Below are 15,755 nucleotides of genomic sequence, written 5' to 3'. Positions count from 1 at the left end.
GTTAGGGCGTCGTCAGCTAAAAACATAATTCTGGACAATGGTCCCACAGCATCCAGGAGTTTATCCTGTACCCCTCTGAACCCTTTCTCCACACCTTTGCGTGGGTCGCGGCCACCTCGCGACATAAAGGTGGTCATCACCTGGTCAAATTCTGGAGTGTCCGCAACGTGATCAGGTAAAAACGGTCGTGGGCATTCCGACCTTAAGCGGTTGCGGACTGTCTTGTCCATGGACTTCCGTAACCAGAGGTGCATGAACCTCGCTAAGTGGTCGGGCGGTGTCCAGTCGCTTGAGCGTGGGTGTCGTATTTTTCGTGGGTCAAACAGTTTTTGCCCTAACGGGTCTAATATAGTGTCTTCATCTTCTTGCGGGGTCTCCGCAGTGTCTGGTTCATGGGGTTCTCCCGTGAACGTGTGTTGTGGGAAAAAGGATTGGGATCCTGAATCTGCATCCCAAGCGTCTTCGTTGGAATCTGAGTCATCCGCTTGCCATTCATCTATGATGGCCATGGGTTTAGCTTGCGATTCTTCTTCATCTGAAGAATACTCATGTTGCGGGTTCGGGGTGGTGGCTATAGTGGGTTTAGCGCGTTTGGCGGGAATTTTGCCTTTAATAGGGTTTTGGAGACCCTTTTCGCCTTTCCAGTGGCGTTTGCCCGTGAAAGTTTCTGGGCTTTTGCGTGATTCTGGTTCGTCAGAATCTGAGTCATTGCGGGTTGTGTGGGTTTTTGATGGTTTCCTCTTGTCGGGACCAGAGGCCATCATTTTGGAGAGAACTTTCTCCATGGAGGCGGATACGGCCTCGTTTACCATATTTTGGAGCTCTGTTGTCTGAGAGGTCTCCATAATGCCTGAATATGTTTGGCACAGGGCGTATAATAGAGGTCAGTATTTTGTATAGTGACAGAAAATAAGCTGTTGTGATATCTTTATGCGAGCCCCAGCAGGGTGTAATAATTTGTTTTCGTTGTACAGAGTACAAAATACCCCAGCAGGGTTCAATAAAAGGTAATGGTTTCAGAAAAACCAAATAACCCCAGCAGGGTTGTAAATATATATAATACCCCAGCAGGGTATGTAGTGGTATGAAAGGGAAGGTATACCCTCCGGGTTCTGTCCAAAGGCAGAGTATAATGCCAGCAATTATAGTAGTAATAGATAGTGCCAGGAAGGCAGGATGCAAACCACTGGTTGGGATTTTTTGTTCTGGGCCTCACCCAGGTTGTAGAGGTGGCCACAAAGCGACCTCTGTAGCAGCACAATTTAAGGGCAGCACCCCAAGTATGCACAGGTATAAATACCTAAGTGCTTAAACAGCTTTACAACGGTTTTTAAACAGCTAAAAAGCTTAACTGACCTCAGCGACAGTATCGTACAAAAATCCGTGAAGGGAGCTCCTGTGTGACCCTCGCGGCACTCGCGGTACTCACAAAATGGCGTCCGTAATCTCGCGAGATGCGTGATTAAAGATGGCCGCCGTGAGTGTAGCCGCGGCTGGAGCCGAGCCGCGGGAACTGAGTGAGAAAGGCCGATAGCCGGTAAAGTTCTGGGGCCGCCCGAGGGCGGAATGGAAATGACGGAAAAGGGGGAAAGAACCGGGAGCGAAGTTGCTGGAAAGCAACCAGTCCCAGTAAGGAGCATAAGAATTAAGATAGTTAGAAAAGAAGAATACAGATAATAGAAATAGGAAATAATAATATAATAATATATAAAATTATATAAAGAATATATAGCGATAACAATGAAACATATAAATATTATGAGGTAATAGGGAAGAGCCAAAAACTCTGACCTGTCTGCGATGGAGCAGTAAAGAAAGAGGGGGAGGAGCCTGTTCACAGAGACTATATGCTCACTGTTTTGCATTTTGATTGGTTTAAATGTTTTCACTTTCTTTACTGCTGTGGAGTTTAGTAAAGAGAGTAATGCAAAATAGGAAGCCTCCTGTCATGTGATAAAATTCTACAGCACAAAAAGAGGACTAGTTTCTGATAGTTGCAGGAATAAAATATGAATTTACAAACAGGCTACATATATGTGTAAGCATGGTATGTTTAGTGTACCACTCAATGCATACATACATACATACATATATCGCCGTAATGACTGAAGTAAAGGCGTTATAAGTTGGGAGGTTAACCTTTAGCATATTAGAATTATCTCAGTAACAGACGATTTCCCTTACCCTGAAACTTGCCTTCTTTTGGATCAACAGCAAAAACAGATGTGAGGAAGGCTGAACTTAATGGAAACGTCTCTTTTCAGCCTATGTTACTATGTAACTATGTAAATACGCTAAATGGAGAGCAAAAAAAAAAACACAAATCAATGCATTAAAGCAGGTGGCAGGGAGAATACCAACAAATATTAGTTTTAGATGTTATATCATATGAAAGTGAACAACAAGAAAATGTTCAAACACTGAATCTGCTATATCCCATAAACACTCCTATAAAACTTACTCTATAACTTAGAGGATATCACAACTGGTATGTGTCACGTATTCATCCGCACATAAAAATGTGGTTAATGGCATTTGCTGTCCTGACAGGAAAAGTTATGCCGAGCAGCATTATCGTCCTGACAGGAAAAGTTGTGCTGAGCAGCAATTATGCACATGGAAACCTGGTAATTGCTTTTGGGGTAATTGGGGTAATTGTTAGTTGTGTCTGATTCTGTGTTCCTGACCTCGGTTAGTATTTTGACTATTCTTGGATACATTAAGTCCAGCCATTCTATGGTCCGGTTATACGTTATCCTTAGTCCTAGGTGTGACACAGTTCTGTGTGCTGGATTAACTTGTAATCCTGACAGTATGTAAATGGTTGGTTGCCGAATAATATATAGTTGACTTGGTGTAAATAAGATATTTCATAACCCACTACTGCTTGTATCCCTAGGTGGTGTGAAAAGCAACCAAAACGTGAACTTTACCAGGTTATAATGATATACACACTCTTTTTGTTTCAGAGCAGTCAGTGAGTTTACAGTCACTGAAAGGGTTAATTAATTCCAAATGGCACATATCTTTGTTTATATAATTTTATAACACAAGGCTGGAAAGATGGAGGGTGCATCTGGATTCCAGCAATAGCCAGTTAAGTTGTTTTAACATGTCACAATGGTGCGTCAAGTAATCACATTGCAGCCCAAAGCAGCAGATGACTTATACAACGTAGTAAGTTTATGAAGGTGGGTTTGTGACACAGGTGCATACACTGCATCCCAATATGTATTTCATGGGATAAGCATTTGTTGTACAATCTGTTTCCTTACTGTGGGGCTTAGGCAGTGTTTGTTTCTGTACAGGGCACCTAGTTTTGGATAAGTTTTGAATAGAGTTTTTCAATGTGAAGGCCAAATGATAGATTGGGGTCTAGCAACATACCTAGATATTTGGGAAAAAAACTGAGTGCAGTCTGTGCTATTTGATTTTGTTGTGATGCATAGATGGGATTTTTTTTCATTTATGTATACAGTCTTACTCAAGTGAAGGAAATGGTTCTTAAGGCAGTTACTGGTGAAACTTCTCTCACTGATTTACATTCTCAACCAGAAAAATACTAAGACAGAGTTTTCCTGCTCCGTTATACCTGACCACAGGCAAAAAAAAACCTCACAGATGGTTCAGGAGTTTCTGGATCCTCTGGGATGTAGGACTAAGAAGCAGCTGAATTATCTGTTACCTATATAGTTATGCCACTGAGCTTATGTTAAATGTCATAACATTTCAAACTCCATATAATACACTCTTGTACTCTCTTGTATACAGTGACATCCAATTAAAAGAGTCACAGTTGTTTCTCTCACCCCTCTGTGTCTATTTCTTTCTTATCAATTCATGTTCTTGCTGTAGACACTGGTCTAATGTGACCTCCCCTAGTCGAACAATTTTCTTTCATTCACTCGTTATTGATTTCTGAAAAGAAAAAAAAAATATCTCTGTCTGGTTGATTGACACCGTCAGGAAGAAGTAATACTGACATTACTAGTCCAACCCAATCTTGGCTTCAGCTGAGAGTCAGTGTAAGAAGAAAAGAAAACAAAAGCAAATACAATGCACTTTTCTTGAATATATTCAGAAACTGCATGTACACAAATAATAGAAAGCTGTTTTTCAAATTTACTATTTTCCCCAAAGTGCTTTTAATGCACTGTTCTTTCTCATTTCTTGAAACTCAGATAGTTTATTGATTCTGTCACTTTATTTACCATGATGTCTTTTTACCTTGGGCACCCAATTTTTCTAGTTCTGCTGCTGAAAGTCTGCACTGTTTTAACCCCTTGAGCTTTCTATATTAATAGAACTTTTACGCATTTATTGACCTTCTTCTGTTAGCAAAAAGCACTGTTCTGTTTTGTGTTATTAAAAACAATAATATAATGGTTTACTCTCTAAAGGATGTAGTTGTATTTCCTGTTCATAAAACAGAATGTGGCATATCAAGGCTTTTCATTCTTTTCAGTAATAAAAGAAATAGGAATTGTGATACCACAAATAGCCTAACATTATTAAATATCTTTTCACGTAAGTTTGCAGTAATTCTGGACTTGGTGAGATTGTTTTGAATTGACACAAGAGTCCTATAACCCATGAATAGCCTCTGTAGCATCTCTGGAACACTAAAAAGAAATGTTCAAAAACCCAGTGTTTTGCATTGTCAAAACCTTCGTTCCTATTAGGTTTATGGATGCATGCCTTTATACAGCAGCAACAATGCATTGAAATTGTCCCATATCTATGACTGAATATTTTGGGAACAGTATTCCCTTTAAGCACTTTTCCAGTGAGTGTCCAAACACTGACACTGTTTATAGCACTATAACAATCTATTCATGAAATACTAAATATGTAAAAAAGAACTCTTACTGACCCTCTAAAACATTTTGCTTCCAACTGCACCTTCATGCTTTGGATTGATGATAATCGATAATATGACAAGAGTACCAAAAAAATAGACTGATACTTAATCAGCAACTATTTACGTAGACTAATACTGTACTTTTTAAGAGTGCTGCTTTGTTGTCATCCAGTTTATAGATTTAATTTTGATCACAAAGGTATCAGTATCAATATCTAAATAGTGGTTTTTTTTTTATTACCCTTTAAACTAGACCTTTATTTTGCATGGTTCCAGAGGCTAACCTTGCTAGTTTGCTAGTGAACTTGCAAGTGGTTGCATAAATCAATGATTATTACATTGGATGCTTCAATATAGTGTATACACTGTAATGCTTGATTGTGGATACAGTGATACATGTGCACACTACTCTCTGAAATGAAAACAACTGGAATTTTAAATAACTTTTAATTAATAAATGAATTAATTAATTTTGTATTTTTTCAGTGCTTAAGATGTGTGCAAACAGGCTTGAGGTACCCCAACAGCATTCCTCAGGCTTCATTTTGCATAGTGCATTGGGGTAATAGCAACAACATGCACAATTTTTAAAATATTGTAAACAGACTAGGTATGACTATCTAAACTGAACTCCAACATGGGTTTGCCTAGAGTTAACGAGCTAGACATAGAAGTGTCGATGTAACATGGAAGTGGGAGTATGTCTCCGTTATGCTTGGTTATCCTGTCTAGATAATGTGATGAGTCCACTATGTGATGTATCCTGTGCGTGGTAATGTAGGACAGAGTGAGAGAGTATAGAATAATAGGCCTAGTGTATTGGTTATGTTTAGCAATATACATATCATTGAAAGTGCACTAGACAGGATGTTGTCAATGTAGCTTGGGTCAAAGTCCTGTGATGCGGTGGTGGTCATGATCTGCGGGAGATCAAGTGAGCTCCTCTGGCCTCCGCTCCTGTCAGTCACCCGATGCCCCTAAGGGGGTCGCTTCTCATGGATGTAGGATTTAGTCTGTTTTGGGGAGTGATGTGGCGCTGCGGCAGTGGGATATTATTATTATTATTATTATTTTATTATTTATATAGCGCCAACAAATTCCGTAGCGCTGTACAATGGGTGGACTAACAGACACATAATTGAGATCAGACCACTGGACGTACAGGAACAGAGGGGGTTGAGGGCCCTGCTCAATGAGCTTACATGCTAGAGGGAGTGGGGTATAGTGACACAAACGGGTTAAAGTAGGGGAATTAAATAGTTTGTTAGAGAAGGGTTTATTGAGTGCTTGGTAGGTCATTTTTGACAGTTGCAGGAAAGGAGTCATGGGGTGGGGGATGAGAAGCCTGCTGACAGTTTAATTGATACGCTTTAACGAAGAAGTGAGTTTTCAAAGATTTTTTGAAGGAGTGGAGGCTGGGTGAAAGTCTGATTGAGGAGGGAAGGGAGTTCCACAGAATAGGTGCAGCCCTAGAGAAGTCTTGAAGGCGAGCGTCAGAGGTGGGGATCCGGGCAGAGGATAGGCGTAGGTCTTGGGATGAGCGCAGGGGTCTCGACGGGACATACTTGTGTATGAGGGAGGATAGGTATGTTGGAGCAGCATTATGTAGGGATTTGTAAGCAAGTGCCAGAATTTTGAATTGGGCCCTATATCTAACTGGAAGCCAATGCAGGGACTGACAGAGCGTGGAGGCGTGGGAGGTGCGACCGGACAGGAAAATAAGCCTGGCAGCCTCCAGCCCCAGGGTTGTAGGAGAACCGGTACCCTTGGACCACGAACCTGATGTCCTATGAGGTCCAGGATCTTCCCATTATGGATGGTTTGGTGGGTGCTGCTAGTTGCCGGCTTGGGGCTCTGTTTGTGTCTCGCAGCCCTCCACGTGTTTCGGCAGAATTTGCGGATGCAGTCCCTCATGGCTCTCAGCCAAGGTGGGCACCATGTGGTGACTGTGGTAGCCGGAGACATGTATGCACACTTGGGAGGTTTTCCACTTCTCTGTTTGCTGCCATCTTGTGCACCCATAGGTAGTATTATTTGCGTCTTTGCCTGCTGTACTCAGTTGAACAGCTTTGCCCAGAATCTGTCGAGTAGCTCATTGAGAGCATTTGGTGCCGCTGTGTTGGGGCCCGCTGTGTCTTACTGTGACATTATCAGGCTGCGTATAATGGAGCTTTTGGCGTCCTCCATCTTAGTTCCCTCTGCTCCCAACCCACTCAGGAGTAGTTCAGGGTCCACTGGCACAGAGTCGGCTGTGTCAGTGTAGGTCGGCGGGGACCGAGATAACCCTTACCGGTCCACAGGGAGGTGGGGGGGGGGAAGTAGGAGAGTTTCACTCAGCTATGTTTCAGGATTGCAGGAGGAAAGCGGCTGTCTTTCCTCCATGCTTTTCACGTTTATTGGTTCCTCGGCCCGAAAAATCACAGAGTTTTCCACTTTGCAGCAGGAGCTCAGGCGAGAATCGTCTAGCTAGCTCACCGTTCAGGCTCCACCCCCCTAAAAAACATTTCCATTGCCACATTTGACTAATGCTGACTATATTGGAATTGATTATATTTTAAAGAGCCTTCATTCTCGCATGCACTGAAATTGAAAATTCACAAGTGATGGTTCACCTGTCCTACACTTTATACAACTATTGCAATTGTAATTGATCACTGATATACCACAGTCATCGTCAGTTAACAGCAACATATTATTAGCCCAGCCTTGTTGCTTGATATCCAAGTAAGACTTTTAATTCTAAGTTAAAAACTATTCATTTCTTTTCTCACCCCACAGATGTGATGAGAACATTTCCTAACATTTTCCTTCATTTATTACCATGTCCATTCCGTACAATCTCTTCCCAAAACTCACTCTATGTGCATTGTGGTCATTGTATACTGTATGTGAAAGAGAGAGAGTTTGGGAACTTCTTACCATCCTTACTTTACTTTCTCCCTCATTATTATTAATTTCAAGTCAAAGCTATTTCTGTCAGCTTGATATTCCCCTTTATTGACAATGAAATCAATAACTCGTGTTTTAGATCCATTTTTCCTTCCTCTCCTAGTACTGCAGAGCTCAGAAAACATTTCTTGACTCCAGATTGGTTGAAGTATAGCCAGCTAAGCTAGAAATGCTCAAGAAATAACTGAGGAAATTTAGCATTGCTACTGCTATCACCTAGGGCCCTAAGAGATAGTATCGATATTTTAAATTCACTCTGCTATTCATTGTGCTGGATCTTCTATTAAGAGTGCACACAAGCATCATCAGCACATAACTGTGTGCTAAAGTCCTATGGTTGCTACTCTGCTTCGCCACCTATTATAAGATTGCCTTTTGAGACTAATTTCTCTCCGAATTGTCTGTTTGGCTCCAAGTTCATTCTTCTCGCATCAATGAGCAGCAGAACTGTTATTTGCTGTGATCTAAAGACTTTGCAATGAGTCACTTAAAACTCACATGAGTCATTCTGATTTTATTCCTCTCTTTTCTCTGTCAATAGAAAAATGCCAATGTATGAACTGCCAAAATCAGTCAGATATTGGATGAAAAGTATGGCACTGTAAACTAAGACACATCAAACTAGTCCACAAATTAAAGATAGAAGAAAACTAAGTTTAATATATATGCAAAATATTCATTAGGGCCTTACATTTAAATTAGACTTTAAAGAGCAATTTGAGAATACTGCCTATGAGAAGATGTATACGCTGTCTTCCACCTTATACAGAAACAAGACAGAATATAGTAAAAATGTGGTGAGATCAGAAGAGAGGTAATGCAGATCTAATATGGTTGCTGTCTATGGTGAATAGTTATTTCAGTAACAAAGTATCGTAGATGTGGGTAGCGTGGATATATGAGGTCATAAGTTGCTTGTGGTTTTGGTGGGGACAAAAATGTGATTGAAAACCTTCTTCAGGCTCATGTTTAAAATGGAATGAGGCAAAAATGTGATTCTTTGTTAAACTAATTTGCATATGCCCACCCAGAATCCTTTGCGGTAGTAACATCACTGCAGATTTGTGATTTCTGTCGGAAAAGCAAGTCTTATGGTTTGACTGGTGTGCAGATTTGTGTTCAACATTGTATCAACTATATATATACACATACACATTTCTGTTTCTAGTCCTATGACGTAAAACAATTCCCTAGCATCCTTTAAAAAAAAAAAAATAATAATTGATGTTTACTTAAAATTAGTGCGGTCATCTGTTTAACAGAATGACTTGTAAAATAAGGTGAGAATCCAATATTCTAATGAGCTTATCAGACTACTGATATATCTTCTCTTTAGTACACATGAGTATCAGCAGGCAAAAGCTGATTAAAGTGTAACAGAGTCAATAGCCAGGGAATTCGTTTTGTCCTGATTTGCAGCCTAGGAAACTGGTAAATGAAAGAAAGTAATACACTAAAAACAGTACTGTGATTACCTGTAGTAATTAAGGACCCATCTGGCTCTGTGTGAAAATAAATTAGAGTGGCTCAAGAAAATAATTCAAGCAAGTGCCCAGTAGTTATTGTATCATTCGCTTTATTTTATGACTAAGGTATTTTTTACTTTCTTGCTAGCATAGGGTTAGTGAGTGTGAATTGTGCCCATCTATGTATTTACTAATGTCTATGTATTTTAAAACATGATCTCTGGTAAAATACAAGCTTCAATCATATAACCGAAGATAATGTAACATTCTTTAATCCATAGAATTTAAAGTGTCTGTGCAACAAATGGACTTTCACTATTTTGCAATTGGATTTCATCAGACTAGGAAAAATATAATCCTTGGCTTATTGCATTTCTCTTTATCTAATCAGAAGCCCCTCCTTGGCTGCGAAAGGGCTCATGAGAGTATGAAAGAGAATTTGCTCTCACAGCCTGCTGAAAATATCAATAACTTTTTATAGATTGATTTGTGCATAAATAAATATATGAATATATATAAGTTGCTGTTACTTATTTGGGACACCACTATAGAATATTGTAGTGGTTCTGATGGAGGCGTAACTAGAACCACGGGGCCCCAGTGCGAAAATTGCCCTGAGGCCCCCCATCGATCTCACTCTCTCCCAGCCCCTCCATGTGTCACACTAACGCCCCTCAATGTGTCTCATTCTTACAAATACACACTGACATACATGCAGATACACACAATATAACACATACAGATACATACATGGACACACATGCTGATTCACAAACACACATACACACACGCAAATGCAGACACGCAAATGCAGACACACAAACTAAAACACAGATACACATACACAAATATATATATACACATGCAGATTCACAGACACACAGAATTACACACTTTGAGATAAACAGAATGACACTCCTATAGATACAAACACTGAAACAAATAGAGATATAAAGACACACACTTATACACATGTGGCTACACAGACACACATACAGCCAGGTACACAGACACTTAATTACAAACATTAAAATACACAGAATGACACTCATGCAGGGATAAACAGTGACACACATACAGATACACAGGGCACACACTGACATACAGATAGACAGACATACAGATACACATGCAGAAAAACAGATACACATACAAACACACACCCATACATACACACACACATACATACAGAGACAAACACATAAAACAGACATACACATACAGACACAAACATATATACAGAGACAAACACACACACACACAGAGACACAAACAAACATACAGATACACACACACATACAGAGACACACACATACACATGCATACAGAGACATACACACATACATACAGAGACACACACACAAACAGACACACACATAAATACAGAGACACACACACACATACATAGAGACACACACACATACAGAGACATACACACATACATACAGAGACACACACACATACACACACACACACACATACATACAGAGACACACACACAGACACACATACATACATACAGACACACACATACATACAGAGACATACACACACATACAGACAGACACACACACACACACATACAGAGACATACAGAGACACACACATAAATTACAGACACACGCATACATACATACATACAGAGACACACGGACACACACACAGGTTTAGTCACCCTCCAGTTTCCTACATTTTAGGTGCAGGATGGTGACTTCCCTGGGGTCCAGTGCCTCAGGCTGATGGGAGTCAGAGTTCCCACTATGACTCACTCCTCTCCTCCTCTTCCTTCCACGTGGGCCCTGTGTAAGCTAGGAGGAGTGACTAGGACAGTCACATCCTCCCAGCTCAGTCTGACATCATCGCAGGGGGCCCGATCGCACTGTCAAAGTACCGCAGCGCTGACCGGGCCCCCTGGAAATACATAGCATCGAGTGGTCCACCCGATGGGCCCCCGAACATGTAGCCCCTGCGGGTCTGCCACGTGGGCCAGGGCAGCAGCACATGGCCGGCATAGAGCTCCGCAGAGAGGGGGACTGATCACCTAAACATATATTCTGGCACTATAGTCTTAGGAATAGACATTTATATTCCAGACACTAAAGTTTTTCTCTAATGTTTTAGATTCATTTATATTTTTTATGAAGCATTTATAACTATGTATCTATTTAGGAAGTGAGAAATAGAGGAGATACATGTGAGTGGAGACATTATAATAAAACATGGGGCTGCAAAATATCTCTAGAACACTGAGATGGAATTGTATTTCTATAAAACATACTTAAGAGTTATGTTTCTTTTATATACATATTTTAAATTATATACTGTTGGGGAGTTTTCATGCATTGTTATTATAATATATATAATGTAAAAAGAGTAACTTAGATATACTACTTTATTAGAAAAACATAAAACAATATATTAACATTTAAGTAACAAGGCCAACAGTCCAAACATTTTACAATAAAACTATTTTCAAGGTATAACCAGACTGAGTAGAAGCATGAGGGTGCAAAGGAAAGACGTTTGGTAAATCATAAAGGGTTAACAAATATGGTAGATTGCATGGTCACCAGGTATGATAAATATGTTTTAAATCTCCCATTCAGTCAACTTATAGATATATAGGATTTTATCTCTTTCTAGAGGATTACATTTAAAATATTTGTTCTCAAGTTCAAATAATTTTCTTGATTAGGTCTTAGAATATTAACTTTGAATATGAAGGTTTAATATGCTTAAATTTAATTTGCTTTGTATTTATCTGTGGCAGGTCCTGTGGCAGTGATTAGTGGAGAAGAAGATTCTGCCAGTCCTCTCCATCACATCAACCATGGCATAACCACACCATCTTCGCTAGATGCTGGGCCAGATACTGTTGTGATTGGAATGACTAGAATTCCGGTTATTGAAAACCCACAATATTTCCGTCAAGGACACAACTGCCATAAGCCAGACACATGTAAGTATTGCAAACAAATTATTTGTACTTTTATATTTTAAAAAGCACAAAGCACCTGTATTTAATGCGATCATTTCTATATGCCCCATTTGAAAATAATGCAGAATATTCAGTTGCCACCTGGCAAAACAAAGTTAAATCAAATTAGAAAAACTACACAGAAACCCAGGAGGTCTTTACAATTTAAATCTTAAACTCCAAAATAAATATACACATATGTATAAATCTGTTACGTTCTTGCTTAGGAGAACCTCAAGTCTACTCATATCTACTAGTCTACTCAGACTAGTTTGTCCCCACTTACATGTCAATTGTTTGATGAAGCATAGTATATCAGAGATGCCTGTACCTCCAGAGTGCACTGTAGATACTATTATATGATTTTGAAGAATACAGACAAATAACAAAAAGACACATTTTATCATGTTTAAATATGTTTAAGCCTCTCTCCTTTTTCTCTCTCTTATTCTGCGTATCTGCATGTTTTTCATGAAAATACCTATCAATATATGCTACTAAATTACAGTCTGTGAAAAGTAACTCTTTAATTCTCTATTAATAGAACATCAGCTCAATATAGATTTCTGTCTCACCTATGCTAACAAAAATTGCTTATGGCTTACGATGACGAATGCTTATTTCTTTCCACTTAGTTCAGCATAATAGAGTCACAGATGAAATATTGAAAGCAGTTTTATAGATACTAATGTTTGTACTGATACCGAGAAAGAAATAGCTTTGAGACATTTTTCATGATTCAGTTGTTCTCTTGGTTTTTAATATCAGACTATTTTCTTCCCAGAGGAAACAAACTATGCTAATCGCTTGTATATACCACTACAACTTATTTGCAAAAACAAAGTGTTTAGGTCAGGAGGGCAAGAATTTATTCTAGCAGTTTTGCCATGAATTCTACATATTTTAGATTAAATTAAACTGTTTTTAATCAAGTATTTAAAGAAAGAGTATGTCATCAGCAAAGAGACTCGGCTTGTAAGCTTCCATCTGACTGTGATCCCCTTGACTTTGGGATTAGTTCTTATTTTCAGGTCAATGGTTTAATTTTCATGATGAAGAGAAGTTGGGAGAGGGGACTATTCATGGTCAGCTGTTGTTTGATTGATGTCAACTCTAGAGATAGTATCATTCTAGAACTTCTTCATTCCAAGCAACAATTCTAAACTAAAAAGAAAAACACTGCAATACATGCATCTTATGGCCATGGGATGAAAGGCTTTCTGTTTTATATTAAAGACGTGTGGCAAATTTATTTGCCTTCTCTACTCTGGGAACAAGATTAATATTTCATCTAATGTTCTAAATAACTCGATATCCACACGATCTGGGGAACCAGCTGAGGGGTGAGAGACCACAGTATGATGATACGAGTTTTGCAAGAAGGTTAATGCCTTATAAGTCATACTTGGTGGTGGCTTCCCTCCTTTACAGTATTTTGACTTGTAACATGTTTATAGAAGGGGTGCAGCGTTGAGCAATATCAATAAGTAATTAAACAGCAATGGTTAACTGGAGAATCTAAACATTTTTGGGGGTTTCTTGTAGTAATAGTGTAGTGATATGAAGGATGGCTTCATTGGTATTTTAAAGAACTTAAGTGCTAAGTCCACCTTATGATTCCACCTTACTTTCTATGATTCCTCCATACTTTCTATATTAAGGATTACCGCTAGAATTCAAGACAGGTAAGATGCAACCACTCACGCCGATATTCATGCGAATGGCACCTCTGTATGTGCAAACACAACTTACCAGACACGGAAGGCATAACTCCACGCATATGAGCATGTATTTAATTTAGACTCATACATAATTTACACTTTATCTTAAGCTCACCAGTAATTGTGGAAATACTGTATATAAAATCAAGTAATGTAAGACCAAAAAGAAAATACATTGAATTATATTATTAATTTTTGCATTAGTGGTGGTGGGCAACTTTTTGAGACACCATGCGTTTCTCAAGACTGAAGAAAATCTGGACATTTAGTGTTAGTCATGTGAGTCATCCTATGCAGAGTAGAAGACTTTATGTTATAGATTTCTCAAGTAATTTTCCTGAGTTTTAAATGGGTATATTATGTATTTATACAATTTAGCAAAAATAAATAAATAAGTAAATCTGATGGAGCAATCTCAACCTCTTTCTCACTAAATATGTAAAAAAACTCACACATGATACAAATGATGTATAAAGATATGTACATTGTTGCTTGGCCTTATTTGCACTATTCCTAATAAGAAATTGTTCAACAATAATAATATCTAGCTATAGATTTAGCAGAGTTAATGTGGTGGTGTGATTATACTAACAAACATAGAATTGGGGTAAAATGCTGAAAATAATTGCTACATAGCATTTCAATACTGAACTTAAAAAAAGAATTGTATTATGGCAGTGTCCCAGTAATATTCCAAGTACTTTTAAGAGTTTGCATTTTGGAACATTAAAATAAAATTAATTTGTTCTGTTGTGTAAAGAGTATTTAGAACCAGCAATACTTACAATTACAAAAACAAGCAAATGTAAATCAGGAAAAAAAATGCTGTTAAGTAATCGTTTATTTTCTGTGATGCCATGGATCTATCTTTGTAAATATATAATTGTACCATAAAACTATTGATAAACATGTGAAGCATTAGGTTGGGTGAAATTAACAGTTCACAGAGTTTATTCTCATACCCTATATTATATGGTAGCAATCTAAAATGACAAAATGTATATATTACTTTATACCCAATCATCTTGGTTACAGTTAGGGGAACAATATGACTTTCTTAAGAGTTGTTAAAATAATTGATTACATATATGGAATGATCATTTTAACATTTAAACCAAAGGGAACATAAGCTATTTTAATGGAAAAATGTTATATTAATATGTCTAAATTTGACATTGAAGATATTTGTGAACTACATTTCCCATGATACTTAGCAAGCCTAAAGGCTGCATCTGCAGTACCAAGGTTAGTCATGACGGGCATAGCATATGGAATCAAGCTGTGAGATATATCAATCCCCGTAGGTTGACTTTAATTGCTACATTTTGGCCTTAGGGTTAGAGATCTTATCTTATGACTATGAATGGCTGTGCAGTGAATGTGATATTTAATATTTATTAAAATCCTTGATTATCGCTGAGCCAAATCTGCTGGTTGGAAGAAAATTGAATTTTCTTTTATATATTCACATATTTTTTTGCTTTTTCCACAAAAAAGACTTGAAGTCAATCTAAACCTATATCTTGTGGAAATACTTCCCATTTTCAGGACCTATCAACCGACCTTCGTGATGATGAAGATACTTTTTATTTTCCTTATATAATCTTAGTTTAGTGTAGTTAGAATATGTGATGCGTTTGTTTGTTTGTTTTTTAAAGCTTAACTGATCTGATATATTTAATTGCAAGGTTGCATTTTGTCCTTGAAAAAGCGAGATTCTTGTAACCCTTTAATGAGCTCTAATTCCCACTTGGCTAGAATCAGCAGGTTTGTTCATGACA

At 38.4% G+C, this 15,755-nt stretch overlaps 1 protein-coding gene across 4 annotated transcripts in view; it reads left to right on the top strand.

The window, feature by feature from the left end:
* The window catches only part of NTRK3 (neurotrophic receptor tyrosine kinase 3), a 560,615-nt gene that overhangs the window by 371,896 nt on the left and 172,964 nt on the right, over positions 1 to 15,755 (top strand). For all 4 annotated transcript variants that reach the window (XM_063448881.1, XM_063448879.1, XM_063448883.1 and 1 more), the window contains exon 12: positions 12,047 to 12,235. In XM_063448881.1, coding sequence (XP_063304951.1) covers positions 12,047 to 12,235 — 189 coding nt within the window. The remainder of the gene's footprint in view (positions 1 to 12,046; positions 12,236 to 15,755) is intronic.

This window comes from Pelobates fuscus, chromosome 3, assembly GCF_036172605.1.
Source record: "Pelobates fuscus isolate aPelFus1 chromosome 3, aPelFus1.pri, whole genome shotgun sequence".
Classification (NCBI taxonomy): Eukaryota; Metazoa; Chordata; class Amphibia; order Anura; family Pelobatidae; genus Pelobates; species Pelobates fuscus.
The sequence above is the reverse complement of the archived record's forward strand: the minus strand, read 5'-3'. Positions and strand labels throughout refer to the sequence as shown.